The sequence below is a fragment of the Oncorhynchus keta genome, chromosome 26, assembly GCF_023373465.1.
Source record: "Oncorhynchus keta strain PuntledgeMale-10-30-2019 chromosome 26, Oket_V2, whole genome shotgun sequence".
In the NCBI taxonomy this organism is placed as follows: Eukaryota; Metazoa; Chordata; class Actinopteri; order Salmoniformes; family Salmonidae; genus Oncorhynchus; species Oncorhynchus keta.
The window spans coordinates 38,157,182-38,178,938 of NC_068446.1; the positions used below are offsets into that span (position 1 = coordinate 38,157,182).

General features: G+C 44.3%; 1 protein-coding gene across 1 annotated transcript in view; it reads left to right on the forward strand.

Annotated features, from left to right (window-relative positions):
• Window positions 1-21,757, forward strand: part of LOC118359350 (transcription factor SOX-6) — a 216,043-nt gene that overhangs the window by 170,267 nt on the left and 24,019 nt on the right. The window contains exons 11-13 of the mRNA XM_052480705.1: window positions 575-743; window positions 4,421-4,605; window positions 15,278-15,383. Coding sequence (XP_052336665.1) covers window positions 575-743; window positions 4,421-4,605; window positions 15,278-15,383 — 460 coding nt within the window. The remainder of the gene's footprint in view (window positions 1-574; window positions 744-4,420; window positions 4,606-15,277; window positions 15,384-21,757) is intronic.

A 21,757-nucleotide genomic window follows, 5' to 3' on the forward strand; every position in this document is an offset into this window, starting at 1 on the left:
GACAGCTACACTGAGTGTACAACATATTAAGAACACCTGCTGCCTTGAGACAATTGAGATTGTGCTTATGTGCCATACAGAGGGTGAATGGGCAAGACACAAGATTTAAGTGCCTTTGAACAGGGTATGGTAGTACACTGGTTTGTGTCAAGAAATGCAAAGCTGCTGGGTTTTTCATGCTCAACAATTTCCTGTGTGTATCAAGAATAGTCCACCACCTAAATGATTTCCAGCCAACTTAACACAGCAGTGGGAAGCATTGGGGTCAACGTGGGCCAGAATCCCTGCAGAACACATTCAACACCTTGTGGAGTCCATAACCCAATGAATTGAGGCTGTTCTGAGGGCAAAAGGGGGTGCAACTCAATATTAGGAAGGTGTTGCTAATGTTTAGTACACTCAGTGTATACACACTTCAACTGACAACTACATTTTCACCAGGTCTTCACATGAAGCAGTCTGTCATAATGCCATCATAACAATGTCAGAATAATTGTTTGCCCATTTAACAGGTCCATGGTGTTTTCAGCCTTTTCTTACCCCTGTGCCTGCTCTTTCTCCTCGTCTTCCACAGGAGGAAGGGTTGACGCAGCCCCTGAACCTCTCAGCCCGATCCAAGACTGGCGACCGCTCCCCGTCCTCGCCCTCACACACCCTGTTCCCCAGCAACAAGACCAGCCCCATCACCATGGGGAAGGGGCGCATCCCCAGCCCTCTCTCCAACATGGGCAGAGGCTCACTGGGTGGGTGCAGTGAACACACACACATGCCTGCGCACACACTCACAGGTACAAATAAACAAAATGCACGCAAACACCATCACACTGCACACAAACACCATCACATTGCACACAAACACCATCACATTGCACGCAAACACCATCACACTGCACGCAAACACCATCACACTGCACACAAACACCATCACATTGCACACAAACACCATCACACTGCACACAAACACCATCACACTGCACACAAACACCATCACACTGCACACAAACACCATCACATTGCACACAAACACCATCACACTGCACACAAACACCATCACATTGCACACAAACACCATCACACTGCACACAAACACCATCACACTGCACACAAACACCATCACATTGCACACAAACACCATCACATTGCACACAAACACCATCACATTGCACACAAACACCATCACATTGCACACAAACACCATCACATTGCACGCAAACACCATCACACTGCACGCAAACACCATCACACTGCACACAAACACCATCACATTGCACACAAACACCATCACACTGCACACAAACACCATCACACTGCACACAAACACCATCACACTGCACACAAACACCATCACACTGCACACAAACACCATCACACTGCACACAAACACCATCACACTGCACACAAACACCATCACACTGCACACAAACACCATCACACTGCACACAAACACCATCACACTGCACACAAACACCATCACACTGCACACAAACATTCCTAGCATCCACCTCCAGTTCAAGTCAACCCCAAAGGAGACCTAGTTTTTTATTTATTTTTACGAGTGCCCAAAGCCCTGTATTTAGTACCAATGAAAACCCAGGCAGCGGAACCAGTGAAACCCAGCACACGTTATTTGGTTTAAAGAGATCTCTCACATCATTGTCTGCCCTGGACCATAAACTTTAGTTCTCTACCTCTGCTATCTGTGATTAAGCCCAATCTAAATCATTGCCTTACACCAAAACAATTTTGTTAGCTCCTCTAGAGTGTCTTTGAGGACGTACCACTTCACGCGTGTTCCTTCCTGTGTGCTATATTATGCCTTTTTTTAACAGCCACCCAAGCATACAGTACTTCCTCTTCATCTGATAATTAGACAAGGAAGGTAGAGGAAAGTTTGCTCTCCTGGAGGGGAACATTGGGTGCTTGTAGAGAAACTGCCGTTGGAAAAATGTAATTTACAGATGAGTCTTTCATTGTCTAACCACAAATAAAGGCATCACCCCTACCCACTAGGCACCTGTGTAGATCTCAATGAGCTGGAGATCTAAAAGCAATATGGTAACAACTCCACCTTTTTTCTATGTAGCTTATACCTGTCCAATCCTCTCAGCTCTACGTATGTCTAGAGAGGAGGAACCAATCCTCTCAGCTCTACGTATGTCTAGAGAGGAGGAACCAATCCTCTCAGCTCTACGTATGTCTAGAGAGGAGGAACCAATCCTCTCAGCTCTACGTATGTCTAGAGAGGAGGAACCAATCCTCTCAGCTCTACGTATGTCTAGAGAGGAGGAACCAATCCTCTCAGCTCTACGTATGTCTAGAGAGGAGGAACCAATCCTCTCAGCTCTACACATGTCTAGAGAGGAGGAACCAATCCTCTCAGCTCTACGTATGTCTAGAGAGGAGGAACCAATCCTCTCAGCTCTACGTATGTCTAGAGAGGAGGAACCAATCCTCTCAGCTCTACGTATGTCTAGAGAGGAGGAACCAATCCTCTCAGCTCTACGTATGTCTAGAGAGGAGGAACCAATCCTCTGAGCTCTATGTCTAGAGAGGAGGAACCAATCCTCTCAGCTCTACGTATGTCTAGAGAGGAGGAACAAATCCTCTCAGCTCTACGTATGTCTAGAGAGGAGGAACCAATCCTCTCAGCTCTACGTATGTCTAGAGAGTAGGATCCAATCCTCTCAGCTCTAGGTATGTCTAGAGAGTAAGAACCAATACTCTCAGCTCTACGCATGTCTAGAGAGGAAGAACCAATACTCTCAGCTCTACGTATGTCTAGAGAGGAGGAACCAATCCTCTCAGCTCTACGTATGTCTAGAGAGGAGGAACCAATCCTCTCAGCTCTACGTATGTCTAGAGAGGAGGAACCAATCCTCTCAGCTCTACGTATGTCTAGAGAGGAGGAACCAATCCTCTCAGCTCTACGTATGTCTAGAGAGGAGGAACCAATCCTCTCAGCTCTACGTATGTCTAGAGAGGAGGAACCAATCCTCTCAGCTCTACGTATGTCTAGAGAGGAGGAACCAATCCTCTCAGCTCTACGTATGTCTAGAGAGGAGGAACCAATCCTCTCAGCTCTACGTATGTCTAGAGAGGAGGAACCAATCCTCTGAGCTCTATGTCTAGAGAGGAGGAACCAATCCTCTCAGCTCTACGTATGTCTAGAGAGGAGGAACCAATCCTCTGAGCTCTATGTCTAGAGAGGAGGAACCAATCCTCTCAGCTCTACGTATGTCTAGAGAGGAGGAACCAATCCTCTGAGCTCTATGTCTAGAGAGGAGGAACCAATCCTCTGAGCTCTACGTATGTCTAGAGAGGAGGAACCAATCCTCTCAGCTCTACGTATGTCTAGAGAGGAGGAACCAATCCTCTGAGCTCTATGTCTAGAGAGGAGGAACCAATCCTCTCAGCTCTACGTATGTCTAGAGAGGAGGAACCAATCCTCTCAGCTCTACGTATGTCTAGAGAGGAGGAACCAATCCTCTCAGCTCTACGTATGTCTAGAGAGGAGGAACCAATCCTCTCAGCTCTACGTATGTCTAGAGAGGAGGAACCAATCCTCTCAGCTCTACGTATGTCTAGAGAGGAGGAACCAATCCTCTGAGCTCTATGTCTAGAGAGGAGGAACCAATCCTCTCAGCTCTACGTATGTCTAGAGAGGAGGAACCAATCCTCTCAGCTCTACGTATGTCTAGAGAGGAGGAACCAATCCTCTCAGCTCTACGTATGTCTAGAGAGGAGGAACCAATCCTCTCAGCTCTACGTATGTCTAGAGAGGAGGAACCAATCCTCTCAGCTCTACGTATGTCTAGAGAGGAGGAACCAATCCTCTCAGCTCTACACATGTCTAGAGAGGAGGAACCAATCCTCTCAGCTCTACACATGTCTAGAGAGGAGGAACCAATCCTCTCAGCTCTACACATGTCTAGAGAGGAGGAACCAATCCTCTCAGCTCTACGTATGTCTAGAGAGGAGGAACCAATCCTCTCAGCTCTACGTATGTCTAGAGAGGAGGAACCAATCCTCTGAGCTCTATGTCTAGAGAGGAGGAACCAATCCTCTCAGCTCTACACATGTCTAGAGAGGAGGAACCAATCCTCTCAGCTCTACACATGTCTAGAGAGGAGGAACCAATCCTCTCAGCTCTACACATGTCTAGAGAGGAGGAACCAATCCTCTCAGCTCTACACATGTCTAGAGAGGAGGAACCAATCCTCTCAGCTCTACACATGTCTAGAGAGGAGGAACCAATCCTCTCAGCTCTACACATGTCTAGAGAGGAGGAGGTAGTGGTCCATTTGGAATCAGTCGTGTCAAGATCTTTTCCTGTGAGGTCACGTACAGCAACAATGTTGATTGGTCTACTGCTGTGCCCGCCAACAGTCAGACACTGACGGCCAATGCTTTCTACCCACAGACATCCTATCCAGCCTGAACTCCACAGCGTTGTTTGGGGACCAGGATGCGGTGATGAAGGCCATCCAGGAGGCGAGGAAGATGAGGGAGCAGATCCAGAGAGAACAGCTTCATCATCAGCAGCAGCAGAGCCTGGAGGCCAAGCTCACAGCCCTGAGCGGCATGAGCCTCAGCAATGGCAACAAGGTGATAGTCACGACGCACATAAAGATGCACCCACACACATGAACACATGCACAAACTCACACTCAAACACGTAGATGCATACACACACATATACACATGCACATGTGTGTTTATGCATCTAATACTAACATCATTGTATTTAGTTTAATAAACATTCTATGACCTTAACTTCAACTGTAGTTGTACATAAAGACCATTGAGAAAGTTGAGGAAGCTAAACTCCAAGGTAACACATTGGACCGTCAATTATCAGGCCGTCATTGTAAATAAGAATGTGCTCTTAATTAACCGACTTGCCGAGTTAAATAAATAAATAGATAGAAAATTGCAAAAGTTGTTGTGAAGATGGGGAGAAATACAGTATGTCTGTTCTAAAAATATGTTCTGCGTTTTTGACACAATCATCACCTGTACTAGTTGTTCAGGCTCTAATCATGTCCCTTCTTGATTACTGTCTGGTAAAATGGTCACGTGCAGCCAGGAAAGACCTAGCAATGCTGCATCTGGCTCAAAACACAGCAGCACACCTTGCCCTTAACTACACATACAGAACAAATTCTTATTTACAATGATGGCTGATGAACAGCGGGTTAACTGCCTTGTTCAGGGGCAGAAAGACTGATTTTTACCTTGCCAGCTCAGGGATTCGATCTAGGAACCTTTCAGTTACTGGCCCAACGCTCTAACCACTAGGCTACCTGCATGTAGGAAAGACACGCATGCCATGTCTTTCCTGGTTGAGGGTTGATGAGAGATGAAGTTCTTCTCTAGTTTTTATAAGAAATATATCTTTGATGGAAATTCCAGATTGTCTGAATAATCAAATAACATTCAGCTCAGACACCCATACATACCCCACAAGACATGTCACCAGGGGTCTCTTCAGACACCCATACATACCCCACAAGACATGTCACCAGGCGTCTCTTCAGACACCCATACATACCCCACAAGACATGTGACCAGGGGTCTCTTCAGACACCCATACATACCCCACAAGACATGTCACCAGGGGTCTCATCAGACACCCATACATACCCCACAAGACATGTCACCAGGCGTCTCTTCAGACACCCATACATACCCCACAAGACATGTGACCAGGGGTCTCATCAGACACCCATACATACCCCACAAGACATGTCACCAGGGGTCTCTTCAGACACCCATACATACCCCACAAGACATGTCACCAGGCGTCTCTTCAGACACCCATACATACCCCACAAGACATGTGACCAGGGGTCTCTTCAGACACCCATACATACCCCACAAGACATGTCACCAGGGGTCTCATCAGACACCCATACATACCCCACAAGACATGTGACCAGGGGTCTCTTCAGACACCCATACATACCCCACAAGACATGTCACCAGGGGTCTCATCAGACACCCATACATACCCCACAAGACATGTCACCAGGGGTCTCATCAGACACCCATACATACCCCACTGTTTTGTGTGACTGTCCTTGTCTATCAGCATATCAGTGTTTTGTGTGACTGCCCTTGTCTATCAGCATATCAGTGTTTTGTGTGACTGTCCTTGTCTATCAGTATATCAGTGTTTTGTGTGACTGTCCTTGTCTATCAGCATATCAGTGTTTTGTGTGACTGTCCTTGTCTATCAGCATATCAGTGTTTTGTGTGACTGTCCTTGTCTATCAGTATATCAGTGTTTTGTGTGACTGTCCTTGTCTATCAGCATATCAGTGTTTTGTGTGACTGTCCTTGTCTATCAGCATATCAGTGTTTTGTGTGACTGTCCTTGTCTATCAGCATATCAGTGTTTTGTGTGACTGTCCTTGTCTATCAGCATATCAGTGTTTTGTGTGACTGTCCTTGTCTATCAGCATATCAGTGTTTTGTGTGACTGTCCTTGTCTATCAGCATATCAGTGTTTTGTGTGACTGTCCTTGTCTATCAGCATATCAGTGTTTTGTGTGACTGTCCTTGTCTATCCGTATATCAGTGTTTTGTGCGACTGTCCTTGTCAAATCAAATAAAAAAAATAATAATTGTCACATACACATGGTTAGCAGATGTTAATGCGAGTGTAGCGAAATGCTTGTGCTTCTAGTTCCGACAATGCAGTGATAACCAACAAGTAATCTAACTAACAATTCCAAAACTACTGTCTTATACACAGTGTAAGGGGATAAAGAATATGTACATAAGGATATATGAATGAGTGATGGTACAGAGCAGCATACAGTAGATGGTATCGAGTACAGTATATACATATGAGATGAGTATGTAGACAACGTAAACAAAGTGGCATAGTTAAAGTGGCTAGTGATGCATGTATTACATAAGGATGCAGTCGATGATGTAGAGTACAGTATATACGTATGCATATGAGATGAATAATGTAGGGTAAGTAACATTATATAAGGTAGCATTGTTTAAAGTGGCTAGTGATATATTTACATAATTTCCCATCAATTCCCATTATTAAAGTGGCTGGAGTTGGGTCAGTGTCAATGACAGTGTGTTGGCAGCAGCCACTCAATGTTAGTGGTGGCTGTTTAACAGTCTGATGGCCTTGAGATAGAAGCTGTTTTTCAGTCTCTCGGTCCCAGCTTTGATGTGTCTATCAGCATATCAGTGTTTTGTGTGACTGTCCTTGTCTATCCGTATATCAGTGTTTTGTGCGACTGTCCTTGTCTATCAGCATATCAGTGTTTTGTGTGACTGTCCTTGTCTATCCGTATATCAGTGTTTTGTGCGACTGTCCTTGTCTATCAGCATATCAGTGTTTTGTGTGACTGTCCTTGTCTATCAGCATATCAGTGTTTTGTGTGACTGTCCTTGTCTATCAGCATATCAGTGTTTTGTGTGACTGTCCTTGTCTATCAGCATATCAGTGTTTTGTGTGACTGTCCTTGTCTATCCATATATCAGTGTTTTGTGTGACTGTCCTTGTCTATCCGTATATCAGTGTTTTGTGCGACTGTCCTTGTCTATCAGCATATCAGTGTTTTGTGTGACTGTCCTTGTCTATCCGTATATCAGTGTTTTGTGTGACTGTCCTTGTCTATCCGTATATCAGTGTTTTGTGCGACTGTCCTTGTCTATCAGCATATCAGTGTTTTGTGTGACTGTCCTTGTCTATCCGTATATCAGTGTTTTGTGTGACTGTCCTTGTCTATCCGTATATCAGTGTTTTGTGCGACTGTCCTTGTCTATCCGTATATCAGTGTTTTGTGTGACTGTCCTTGTCTATCAGCATATCAGTGTTTTGTGTGACTGTCCTTGTCTATCCGTATATCAGTGTTTTGTGTGACTGTCCTTGTCTATCAGCATATCAGTGTTTTGTGTGACTGTCCTTGTCTATCAGCATATCAGTGTTTTGTGTGACTGTCCTTGTCTATCAGCATATCAGTGTTTTGTGTGACTGTCCTTGTCTATCAGTATATCAGTGTTTTGTGTGACTGTCCTTGTCTATCAGCATATCAGTGTTTTGTGTGACTGTCCTTGTCTATCAGCATATCAGTGTTTTGTGTGACTGTCCTTGTCTATCAGCATATCAGTTTTTTGTGTGACTGTCCTTGTCTATCAGCATATCAGTGTTTTGTGCGACTGTCCTTGTCTATCCATGCTTTGATACATGTCATGCATTTTGTGGACCCCAGGAAGAGTAGCTGCTGCTTCTGCAAAAGCTACTGGGGATCCGAATAAACAAATAAACACCAATGAGCGCTCACACACAAACGCTACATATTTTCAATGAGCACCATTAGCCTCAACAGACAAGGTAAGAAAATTCTGACAGATGCCTGAACAATGTACACTCGCTCTAATTATTGACACGGGGCAAGGCCAATTCTGTCACTTTCTCATTTCATACATGTACTGTTGAAGGGAAATAGTGGCGTCTGCTTTTTTCTCTGGAACCCTGGCCAGTGCTCTCGAGATCCTCTCTTCATTCATATCCACGGCCACCCAGAAGTCGACTGCTTTGAACAGACAGCAGCTGAGTCTATGACAGTGATGGTTTTGGTGTGTGTGTGTGTGTGTGTGTGTGTGTGTGTGTGTGTGTGTGTGTGTGTGTGTGTGTGTGTGTGTGTGTGTGTGTGTGTGTGTGTGTGTGTGTGTGTGTGTGTGTGTGTGTGTGTGTGAGAGAGACTTGGGGGTTTATACCCAATTAGAACCACAGTCTAGGCAGAGGGCCTTCAGACCCCCATGCCCCCTGGGTTGAAGAGAGGAGATGGGCCACTTCGTAGCAGGAGTTCCTATACCCACGGGGTCCCCCATGTTAAAAAAAAGATCTTCAAAATATAAATCAGATCAGTCAATCATGGATAGACTCAAGGGAAAATACATTTTGAAAGGGAGGAAGGACAAAGTCAGAGGAATCATTAATATTTTAGCGATAAATACTTTGAATCCCCTCTGCCACAGCTTCAATTAGAGGCCACAGCTTCAACTACAGGCCACAGCTTCAACTAGAGGCCACAGCTTCAATTAGAGGCCACAGCTTCAACTAGAGGCCACAGCTTCAACTAGAGGCCACAGCTTAAACTAGAGGCCACAGCTTCAACTAGAGGCCACAGCTTCAACTAGAGGCCACAGCTTCAATTAGAGCCACATCTTCAATTAGAGCCCACATCTTCAATTAGAGACCACAGCTTCAACTAGAGGCCACAGCTTCAACTAGAGGCCACAGCTTCAATTAGAGACCACAGCTTCAACTAGAGGCCACAGCTTCAACTAGAGGACACAGCTCCAACTAGAGGCCACAGCTTCAACTAGACGCCACAGCTTCAATTAGAGTCCACAGCTTCAACTAGAGGCCACAGCTCCAACTAGAGGCCACAGCTCCAACTAGAGGCCACAGCTCCAACTAGAGGCCACAGCTCCAACTAGAGGCCACAGCTTCAACTAGAGGCCACAGCTCCAACTAGAGGCCACAGCTTCAACTAGAGCCCCCAGCTTCAACTAGAGGCCACAGCTTCAACTAGAGGCCACAGCTCCAACTATAGTCCACAGCTCCAACTAGAGGCCACAGCTCCAACTAGAGGCACAGCTTCAATTAGAGGCCACAGCTTCAACTAGAGGCCACAGCTCCAACTAGAGGCCACAGCTCCAACTAGAGAACACAGCTCCAACTAGAGGCCACAGCTCGAACTAGACGCCACAGCTTCAATTAGAGGACACAGCTTCAACTAGAGGACACAGCTTCAACTAGAGGCCACAGCTCCAACTAGAGGCACAGCTCCAACTAGAGGCCACAGCTCCAACTAGAGGCCACAGCTCCAACTAGAGGCACAGCTCCAACTAGAGGCCACAGCTCCAACTAGAGTCCACAGCTCCAACTAGAGGCCACAGCTCCAACTAGAGGCCACAGCTCCAACTAGAGGCCACAGCTCCAACTAGAGGCCACAGCTCCAACTACAGGCCACGTTTCCTGTACATATTAAACATTACTTTCTGTTTTTGATTGGGAGTTGTTTAGCATAAAGTGGAGAAAAATATGATGCTATTTATCAGTGTTTTGAATGTGTTCTTTGCAGATGGGTTGACGTGATCCTAATCAAAACGTCTAAATGTGTCAATGATTTTAAATCATCAAACGGAGCCTGGTATATTGTGAACAATAGGTTCTCACATGTACCAACACTATATTTTCTCACTTTATAAGGACAAACCGAGCAATGCAAGCAATTTACTTTGTGGCTCCTTTCCTCCTAATAAAAAGCTCATTTGGAAACTCTCAAAGTTATTGTTTCCGGGTTCTAAAACACCACAGGCCACTGTTTGTTCTTCAGTGTTATTCGTTACCTGACAACGGTTCCTCAAACACACTTTTCTTAGCTTTAAATCTATTATTTTTCTGTAGAAGGGAGTTTTTTGTTGTTGCCACTCACAGAATTGTCTCTGTCCTCGTCAATTCATAGAGAAAGCTGACATGACTCACCACCTCCATTCTGCAGATCACTAATGTAACTAATCCAATCAAATGGAGATGCTACACTTTGTACTTTGTATTCATTATATTTGAGTCTGAGCGTCATGCTTTCATGAAAATAATTTTTTCCCAGCAATATTCATATCTATTTTTGGGACATTCTTTATAAATGCATTAGATTAGGCAGTATGAAACTACTGAAACACCTGATCCTAATCTGGTCTCTGCTACAAGGGGCATCAACACACATGACTGTGTTCTAAGGATACACCACGGGGTGAAGAGGGTGTAACTTCATATGGAGCTATGCTGATGGTCTGTGTGTGGGTGTGGTGTGTCTGTATGTGTGTGTGTGTGTGTGTGTGTGTGTGTGTGTGTGTGTGTGTGTGTGTGTGTGTGTGTGTGTGTGTGTGTGTGTGTGTGTGTGTGTGTGTGTGTGTGTGTGTGTGTGTGTGTGTGTGTGTGTGTGTGTGTCTGTGTCTGTGTCTGTGTGTGTGTGTGTGTGTGTGTGTGTGTGTGTGTGTGTGGTGTGTGTGTGTGTGCGTGCGCGTGCGTGCGCGTGTGTGTGTGTGCGTGTGTGTGTGTGCGTGTGTGTGTGTGTGCGCGTGTGTGTGTGTGTGTGTGTGTGTGGTGTGTGTGTGTGTGCGTGCGCGTGCGTGCGCGTGTGTGTGTGTGCGTGTGTGTGTGCGCGTGTGTGTGTGTGCGTACGCGGGCCTGAACCTTAGTCATCCTTCAATTTTAGCAAGATTCCCTTTGCTATAAGTTGTACTACTGGCGGTGATCCAGGAGTCCTCTTTCTGCTGCCGTGTCCTGGCACTGGGCTGGCCTTGGCCATGTTAATGTCATTATAGCTCGCCTTGCGCCCAGACACTAGCTCTGGCCAGCAAGTGGCATTGTTGAGTATCGCGTTACGCTTACGCTGCTTCCAACAAGGCCCGCAGCTGCCAAGCAAGCACACTAAAATAGCCACAGAGTGTGAGTGCGTGGGTGTTTGTCCTGTGTGCCTGTGTGTTTCTGTGTGCGTGTGTGTGTTTGTGTGTGTCTACATGTATATTAGTGTGTGCTTGTGTGTGTGCCTGTGTGTATGTGTGTGGAGTAAGTTTATTCCAGTTTTGAGTGAGCTGGCCTTGCGTAGAGCATTCAGTGTGTCCTACTCAGCAGAGCACTGGTACTTTATAGAACGTCCTGTCACTAAGCCTACTTAACTCTGTCAGTAGTTGACATCAGCTGTCGGGACTACTCAACTATGTTACACCAGCTCTTTTGTGTGCCACACTGCAGGGAAAGGAGGGACCGTTGAGGAGAACATTAGAAATGTGGGTGACTTGAGTCAAGCCAGGCCAGTCACCACACAGCAGTCTCTGTTGTCAGTCCCAACAGGAAATGTGTTGTGGTATTCCCTGGCTGTTCTGGTGTGCATTCTCATTGTCAGTATGCACCTTGTAGTTTTTGAGCAAAGTCATATACAAGTACTTTTGCGTCCAAAATCAAGGCCTTATAGATATAAATATGTATTATTGCTGCTACAACTGGATGAAACAGGGTGTGAGCTCCTTCACTTTCCATGGACAACAGGACAAGGCCTCTGTATTGAGAGATGACAGGTACAGTGAAAGCAGGAAGGGGGAGAGGAGGATGAGGAGGAGGAGTGAGGGACTTCATAGCTCCTGGAGGAGGCAGTAAATGTTTTGGGTCAGTTAGAGCAGGGTTTGCCTGTACACGTCGACGCAGTAATGAGCTGAACATGACGCTGATAAAACTGCTCGGCCAGTGCAGTGTTTATAGTGCTGCCATAGCAACCCGTTAAAATGTGTGCCCAGCCATCGAGTTCAGGAGAGCCCAGGCAATAGAGGAGCTCTGTGTGTCTCTTTAAGTTCCGAAATATAGATTGAGTCGAATGTTGGACAAGCCCCATTCCTGTAAAGCAATAATAGTATATTTTAAGATGGTATTTTATAGCTTTGAACTATGTAGCTAATGTTGATTAGTCATTGTTGTCATTTACAAGCGACCACATTGGACTGACTCTAGGCCTGCTGTCATACTGAGTCCTGTTACAGATTAAGTCCTAAATTAGTCCTCGTTGTAAATCCTCTGTTGGTCCAGTGTTAGTCATCTCTGTAAGTCCTCTGTTGGTCCAGTGTTAGTCATCTCTGTAAGTCCTCTGTTGGTCCAGTGTTAGTCATCTCTGTAAATCCTCTGTTGGTCCAGTGTTAGTCATCTCTGTAAATCCTCTGTTGGTCCAGTGTTAGTCATCTCTGTAAATCCTCTGTTGGTCCAGTGTTAGTCATCTCTGTAAGTCCTCTGTTGGTCCAGTGTTAGTCATCTCTGTAAATCCTCTGTTGGTCCAGTGTTAGTCATCTCTGTAAATCCTCTGTTGGTCCAGTGTTAGTCATCTCTGTAAATCCTCTGTTGGTCCAGTGTTAGTCATCTCTGTAAATCCTCTGTTGGTCCAGTGTTAGTCATCTCTTTAAGTCCTCTGTTGGTCCAGTGTTAGTCATCTCTGTAAGTCCTCTGTTGGTCCAGTGTTAGTCATCTCTGTAAGTCCTCTGTTGGTCCAGTGTTAGTCATCTCTGTAAATCCTCTGTTGGTCCAGTGTTAGTCATCTCTGTAAATCCTCTGTTGGTCCAGTGTTAGTCATCTCTGTAAATCCTCTGTTGGTCCAGTGTTAGTCATCTCTGTAAATCCTCTGTTGGTCCAGTGTTAGTCATCTCTTTAAGTCCTCTGTTGGTCCAGTGTTAGTCATCTCTGTAAGTCCTCTGTTGGTCCAGTGTTAGTCATCTCTGTAAGTCCTCTGTTGGTCCAGTGTTAGTCATCTCTGTAAATCCTCTGTTGGTCCAGTGTTAGTCATCTCTGTAAATCCTCTGTTGGTCCAGTGTTAGTCATCTCTGTAAATCCTCTGTTGGTCCAGTGTTAGTCATCTCTGTAAATCCTCTGTTGGTCCAGTGTTAGTCATCTCTGTAAATCCTCTGTTGGTCCAGTGTTAGTCATCTCTGTAAATCCTCTGTTGGTCCAGTGTTAGTCATCTCTGTAAATCCTCTGTTGGTCCAGTGTTAGTCATCTCTGTAAACCCTCTGTTGGTCCAGTGTTAGTCATCTCTGTAAATCCTCTGTTGGTCCAGTGTTAGTCATCTCTGTAAATCCTCTGTTGGTCCAGTGTTAGTCATCTCTGTAAGTCCTCTGTTGGTCCAGTGTTAGTCATCTCTGTAAATCCTCTGTTGGTCCAGTGTTAGTCATCTCTGTAAATCCTCTGTTGGTCCAGCGTTAGTCATCTCTGTAAATCCTCTGTTGGTCCAGTGTTAGTCATCTCTGTAAATCCTCTGTTGGTCCAGCGTTAGTCATCTCTGTAAGTCCTCTGTTGGTCCAGTGTTAGTCATCTCTGTAAATCCTCTGTTGGTCCAGTGTTAGTCATCTCTGTAAGTCCTCTGTTGGTCCAGTGTTAGTCATCTCTGTAAGTCCTCTGTTGGTCCAGTGTTAGTCATCTCTGTAAGTCCTCTGTTGGTCCAGTGTTAGTCATCTCTGTAAGTCCTCTGTTGGTCCAGTGTTAGTCATCTCTGTAAATCCTCTGTTGGTCCAGCGTTAGTCATCTCTGTAAATCCTCTGTTGGTCCAGTGTTAGTCATCTCTGTAAATCCTCTGTTGGTCCAGTGTTAGTCATCTCTGTAAATCCTCTGTTGGTCCAGTGTTAGTCATCGCTGTAAGTCCTCTGTTGGTCCAGTGTTAGTCATCTCTGTAAATCCTCTGTTGGTCCAGTGTTAGTCATCTCTGTAAATCCTCTGTTGGTCCAGTGTTAGTCATCTCTGTAAATCCTCTGTTGGTCCAGTGTTAGTCATCTCTGTAAATCCTCTGTTGGTCCAGTGTTAGTTCTCAGTAGGTCGTCCAGTGTTAGTCCTCTCTCTTAGTTCTCTGTGAGCAGATTCTGTGGTATGTGCAGCGCTGCCCAGGCACATGTTCTGTGGTGGTCTGATTACAGCCCTTAACGTCGTGCTGACATTGGCCCTCCCTGGCTCCCTACATATATATATATATATATATATATAAAAACAAAAGGCCCCAAGTTCCATCGGCGCTGCCAGCGTCTACCGCGGCATGACTTCATCCAGCAACCATTCCCTCCATCAAACAAAATGCCTTTGTCACCAGAAAACAGGGAGAGGAGGAGGAGAGGTGGAGGAATGAGTGGATGTGTGGTGATTGTGGAGGCCCTTGTTTTCCAGCACAGTTCGGGAGCGTGGCAGGGTAATTTTAGCTGGAGGGCTACAGACTGCATGCTGGACTCATTTGAGGGAGAGGGCGGGATGGTGGGCAGGCAACGCAGAATAATCAGAGACAGTAGGCAGGATGGGTGGGGAGCACTGAGTCAGCTTACATGGTAGTGCTGGGTAGATCTGGCGTATTGTTTCTTTTAGTGGCTAAACATACTTTTTGGGGGGCCGCTCTCTCTCTTTTCCCTCCTATCTATCTATCTATCTATCTATCTATCTATCTATCTATCTATCTATCTATCTTTCGCTCTCTCTCTTCATTTTTCTTCATTTACTCTCCTGTTCTCTTCTACTTTCCTATCCCTTCTATCCCCCCTAAGCTGCAATGGCTGTCCTTCTATCTTTAGGGGGCCGCTCTCTCTCTTTTCCCTCCTCTCTCTCTCTCTCTCTCTCTCTCTCTCTCTCTCTCTCTCTCTCTCTATTATTATCTATTACTATTAGGCAGACTCGAACTGTACTCAACCTTGATTGACCTTTGACCTCTTTGTATTTTAGGAGCGGATGCACTTTGAGAGTTTGAGTCAGCACCTGGGCAACCTGGGAGAGGATGGAAAGATGGGCCACAGGGTCATTGACCTCACCAGACCTGAGGATCTTCATGGTGGGTTTCGTCTGTCTCTTTCTCTCTTTTTCTTTCTTTCTTTCTTTATTTCTTTCTTTCTTTCTTTCTACATTTCTGTTCTTCTTCTTCCGAAACTATCTCTTTCAGTTGTAAATACTTTTATGTAAGTGCATTCTGTTGATGTTTGTGTGTATGCTTACAATGTAGCTTGGTGCATAATAGTAGAACAGAGGAAAAGAGAAGAGAGAGGTCAAATGTATATTTATAATTCATTAGCATAGCCACGGGAAGTAGGGGTGCTGAGGTTGTAGCAGCAGCCCCTGAACAATCATAATAATAGAAAACATACAGTGGGGAGAACAAGTATTTGATACACTGCCGATTTTGCAGGTTTTCCTACTTACAAAGCATGTAGAGGTCTGTCATTTTTTATCATAGGTACACTTCAACTGTGAGAGACGGAATCTAAAACAAAAATCCAGAAAATCACATTGTATGATTTTAAGTAATTCATTTGCATTTTATTGCATGACATAAGTATTTGATCACCTACCAACAACCAGTAAGAATTCCGGCTCTCACTTACCTGTTAGTTTTTCTATAAGAAGCCTTCCTGTTCTCCACTCATTACCTGTATTAACTGCACCTGTTTGAACTCGTTACCTGTATAAAAGACACCTGTCCACACACTCAATCAAACAGACTCCAACCCCTCCACAATGGCCAAAACTAGAGAGCTGTGTAAGGACATCAGGGATAGAATTGTAGACCTGCACAAGGCTGGGATGGGCTAGAGGACAATGACAAGCAGCTTGGTGAGAAGGCAACAACTGTTGGCACAATTATTAGAAAATGGAAGAAGTTCAAGATGACGTTCGATCACCCTCGGTCTGGGGCTCCATGCAAGATCTCACCTCATGGGGCATCAATGATCATGAGGAAGGTGAGGGATCAGCCCAGAACTACACGGCAGGACCTGGTGAATGACCTGAAGAGAGCTGGGACCACAGTCTCAAAGAAAACCATTAGTAACTCACTACGCCATCATGGATTAAAATCCTGCAGCGCACGCAAGGTCCCCCTGCTCAAGCCAGCGCATGTTCAGGCCCATCTGAAGTTTGCCAATGACCATCTGGATGAACCAGAGGAGGAACGGGAGAAGGTCATGTGGTCTGATGAGACAAAAATAGAGCTTTTTGGTCTAAACTCCACTCGCCGCGTTTGGAGAAAGAAGAAGGATGAGTACAACCCCAAGAACACCATCCCAACCGTGAAGCATGGAGGTGGAAACATCATTCTTTGGGGATGCTTTTCTGCAATGTATCGTGAGATCTTGGCCAACCTCCTTCCCTCAGTAAGAGCATTGAAGATGGTTCTTGGCTGGGTCTTCCAGTTGACAACGACCCAAAACACACAGCCAGGGCAACTAAGGAGTGGCTCCGTAAGAAGCATCTCAAGGTCCTGGAGTGGCCTAGCCAGTCTCCAGACCTGAACCCAATAGAAAATCTTTGGAGGGAGCTGAAAGTCCGTATTGCCCAGCGACAGCCCCAAAACGTGAAGGATCTGGAGAAGGTCTGTATGGAGGAGTGGGCCAAAATCCCTGCTGCAGTGTGTGCAAAACTGGTCAAGGACTACAGGAAATGTATGATCTCTGTAATTGCAAACAAAGGTTTCTGTACCAAACATTAAGTTCTGCTTTTCTGATGTATCAAATACTTATGTCATGCAATAAAATTCGAATTCATTACTTAAAAATCATGTGATTTTCTGGATTTTCACAGTTGTAGTGTACCTATGATAAAAATTACAGACCTCTACATGCTTTGTAAGTAGGAAAACCTGCAAAATCGGCAGTGTATCAAATACTTGTTCTCCCCACTGTATATATACAGTACTGTGCAAAAGTTTTAGGCATGTGTGAAAAAATGCTGTTAAGTAAGAATGCTTTCAAAAATAGTCATGTTAATAGTTTATATTTATCAACTAACAAAATGCAAAGTGAGTGAACGGAAGAAAAATCTACATCAAATCAATATTTGGTGTGACCCCTCTTTGCCTTCAAAACAGCATCAATTCATCTAGGTACACCTGCACACAGTTTTTGAAGGACCTCAGCAGGTAGGTTGGCCCAAACATCTTGGAGAACTAACCACAGTTCCTCTGTGGATTTAGGCAGCCTTGGGTTCTTCTCTCTCTTCATGTAATCCCAGACCGACTCGATGATGTTGAGATCAGGGCTCTGTGGGGGCCATAGCATCACTTCCAGGACTCCTTGTTCTTCTTTACGCTGAAAATAGTTCTTAATGACGTTCACTGTATGTTTGGGGTTGTTGTCATGCTGCAGAATACATTTGGGGCGAATCAGATGCCTCCCTGATGGTATTGCATGATGGATAAGTATCTGCCTGTACTTCTCATCATTGAGGAGACCATTCATTCTGACCAAATCCCCAACTCCATTTGCAGAAATGCAGCACAAAACGTGCAAGGAACCTCCACCATGCTTCACTGTTGCCTGCAGACACTCATTTGTGTACCGCTCTCCAGTCGTTCGGCGAACAAACTGCCTTCTGTTACAGCCAAGTATTTCAAATTTTGACTTATGAGTCCAGAGCACCAAATGCCATTTTTCTGCACCCCAGGGGCCGGATTCACAAAACTTTACTTACGAAAAAAATAGGAAGTTCATAACATAGTTCATAAATGCAATTCTTCAAAATGTTCTTAGGAACTTCATAAATATCTTTCTTAAGAACTTTGTAAATAAATGTATTTCTGTATTGACGTTAGTGACGTGCTTGAAACCAATAAGCCTATGTGACAGGGATGATCGGATTTGGTTATTTGGTTATTTTTCATACATTTTAACCATCAGACTAGATATATCAAAATCAAAAATGGATAACCAAGAAAAGACATTCAGGTGATGGTGGAGGAAATAGCAGCCAGGAAAAGGTTGCTGTTGGGGAAACTTTTATGGCTGCAGGGGCAGTATTGAGTAGCTTGGATGAGAGGTGCCCATAGTAAACAGCCTGCTCCTCAGTCGTAGTTGCTAATATTGGCATATTATTAGTAGTATTGGATAGAAAACACTCTGAAGTTTCTAAAACTGTTTGAATTATGTCTGTGAGTATAACAGAACTCATATTGCCACTGCCACGAGTTGACCATGCTTTCACCATGCGCGTTCACATGGGAAGGACCTGCGTTCCATCGCTCATCTAAAGTCATTCTAAATCTCCGGTTGGAACGTTATTCAAGATGTATGTAAACAACATTCTAAAGATGATGATGATTCAGTACATCATTTGACATGTTTCTACTGACTGTTACGGAACCTTTGGACATTTCGTCACGTTATAGTGGACGCACTTTGTGACTTTGAAATTGTTTAATTTGGCTATTGTTCTGAGCTCCGTCTCAGATTATTGCATGGGTTGCTTTTTCTGTAATGTAAAAAAAAACATCTGACACAGCATTTGCATTAAGGAGAGGTATATCTATAATTCCATGTGTATGGCTGTGCTTATTGTGGTTTGGTGGAGACCTAACATAATCGTTTGTAGTGCTTTCGCTGAAAAGCCTATTTGAAATCGGACACTTGGGTGGGATTAACAACAAGATTAACTTTAAAATTATATAAAACACATGTATGTTTTAGGAATTGTAATTATGAGATTTCTGTGGTTTGAATTTGGCGCCCTCTATTTTCACTGGTAGTTGTCATATCGATCCCGGTAGTGGAAATGCAGCCATAACAATTTAACTATTTAACACTTCTAGAATATTGAAATATATTCTTAATTACTAGATTTCTAGATTATGCGTGTTTCATTTGTATTCTTGCTGTATTTAATATCCGGTAGCCAAATGTGTCTGTGGAGCAAGAAAACGCGCATGGTTACAAAAGTATCCATTCATCTCAAGAAAAGGGTTCAGCTGTCCTAAAGTACATTACCAAGAAGAAATCCTTAAACATTATTTTCAAGATTCCCATTTCTTCTTAACATTTTCTTAGGAAGAAGCTTAGGAGAAACCTTAAGAACATTTCCAAAAACTTTATTGAGGAATGGTAACTTTGCTTAACTTTCTTCTTAAGTCTATAGTTAAGGAAAAAATGGCAGTTAAGAAGAAATGTCTTCTTAAGGTTTTGTGAATCCGGCCCCAGTTCCTGTGTTTTCATGCATAGTTGAGTCGCTTGTCCTTGTTTCCACGTCGGAGGTATGGCTTTTTGGTCACAAGTCTTCTGACCAGACTTCTCCGGACAGTAGATGGATATACCAGGGTCCCACTATTTTCTGCCAATTCTGAGCTGATGACACTGCTGGACATCTTCCGATTGCGAAGGGAAGTGTAGGATAGGATGGATATAGGTCTGTAGCATGATGTGTCTTTCATCTGCTGAAGTAAGTTCCCTTGGCCGACCACTGTGTCTACGGTCCTCAACGTTACCCGTTTCTTTGTGCTTCTTCAAAAGAGTTTGGACAGAAAATCTGGAAACCCCTGTCTGCCTTGACATTTCTGCCTGGGAGAGACCTTGCTGATGCAGTATAACTACATTGTGTCTTGTTGCTGTGCTCAGTCCTGCCATGGTGTATGACTTTTGACAGTTAACTGTCTTTAGCAACCTCACCTTGTTAGCTTAGTTTGGCTGTTCCTCACCCAGTTTTATTCCTCCTACACAGCTGTTTCTGTTTCAGTTAATGATTGTGTTTCAACCTACATATTGCATTGATGATCATTTGCACCTGTTTGGTATAATTGTTTAATCAAACACCTGACTATAATGCCTACAAAATCCCTGACTCGAAGAATTGATGCTGTTTTGAAGGCAAAGGGTGGTCACACCAAATATTGATTTGATTTAGATTTTCTTCACTCACTTTGCATTTAGTTAGTTGATAAATATGAACTACTAATGTCTATTTTTGAAAGCATTCTTACTTTACAGCATTTTTTCACACCTGCCTAAAACTTCTGCACGGTACTGGGTGTATATGTATGTATGTGTGTGTGTGTGTTTTTCTTTTTTTCTTTTATATATATTTTTTCTTCACAAAAGTAGTGGACTGGGCCTTTTAATAGTCCTGTATTAGCGGACCGATACAGCCGTCTGCAGCGCAGGCAAAGACCGCACCCCTGACCCCACCCACTCCAAAACTTCATAACCGCGACTATGGACAGTAGAAGAAGTTAGGTTTGAGCTAAAAGTGGGCACATCCTGCTCAGGCTAAATGGATGCCAGTGACCCTTCACTTGGGGTCCTTGTCTAATTTTTAACTTTAACTTCTAACCAGGTAGGCTAGTTGAGAACAAGTTCTCATTTGCAATTGCGACCTGGCCAAGATAAAGCATAGCAATTCAACACATACAACAACACAGAGTTACACATGGAAGAAACAAACATATAGTCAATAATACAGTAGAACAAAACAAATCAAAAAGGCTATATACAGTGAGTGCAAATGAGTAAGATAAGGGAGTTAAGACAATAAATAGGCCAAGGTGGCGAAGTAATTACAATATAGCAATTAAACACTGGAATGGTAGATGTGTAGAAGATGAATGTGCAAGTAGAAATACTGGAGCAAGAAAAATAAATTAATACAGTATAGGGATGAGGTAGATCGATGGGTTGTTTACAGATGGGCTATCTACAGGTGCAGTGATCTGTGAGCTGCTCTGACAGCTGGTGCTTAAAGCTAGTGAGGGAGATATGAGTCTCCAGCTTCAGAGATTTTTGCAGTTCGTTCCAGTCATTGGCAGCAGAGAACTGGAAGGAAAGACGACCAAAGGAGGAATTTGCTTTGGGGGTGACCAATGAGATATACCTGCTGGAGCGCATGCTACGAGTGGGTGCTGCTATGGTGACCAGTGAGCTGAGATAAAGTGGGGCTTTACCTAGCAGGGACTTGTAGATAACCTGTAGCCAGTGGGTTAGGCGACGAGTATAGGCAAGGGCCAACCAACGAGAGAGTACAGGTCGCAGTGGTGGGTAGTGTATGGGGCTTTGGTGACAAAAGGGATGGCACTGTGATAGACTGCGTCCAATTTGTTGAGTAGAGTGTTGGAGGCTATTTTATAGATGACATCGCTGAAGTCAAGGATCGGTAGGATGGTCAGTTTTACGAGGGTATGTTTGGCAGCATGAGTGAAGGATGCTTTGTTGTGATATAGGAAGCCGATTCTAGATTTCATTTTGGATTGGAGATGCTTAATGTGAGTCTGGAAGGAGAGTTTAAAGTCTAACCAGACACCTAGGTATTTGTAGTTGTCTACGTATTCTAAGTCAGAGCCGTCCAGAGTAGTGATGCTGGACGGGCGAGCAGGTGCGGGCAGTGATCGATTGACTAGCATGCATTTAGTTTTACTTGCATTTAAGAGCAGTTGGAGGCCACCGAAGGAGAGTTGAA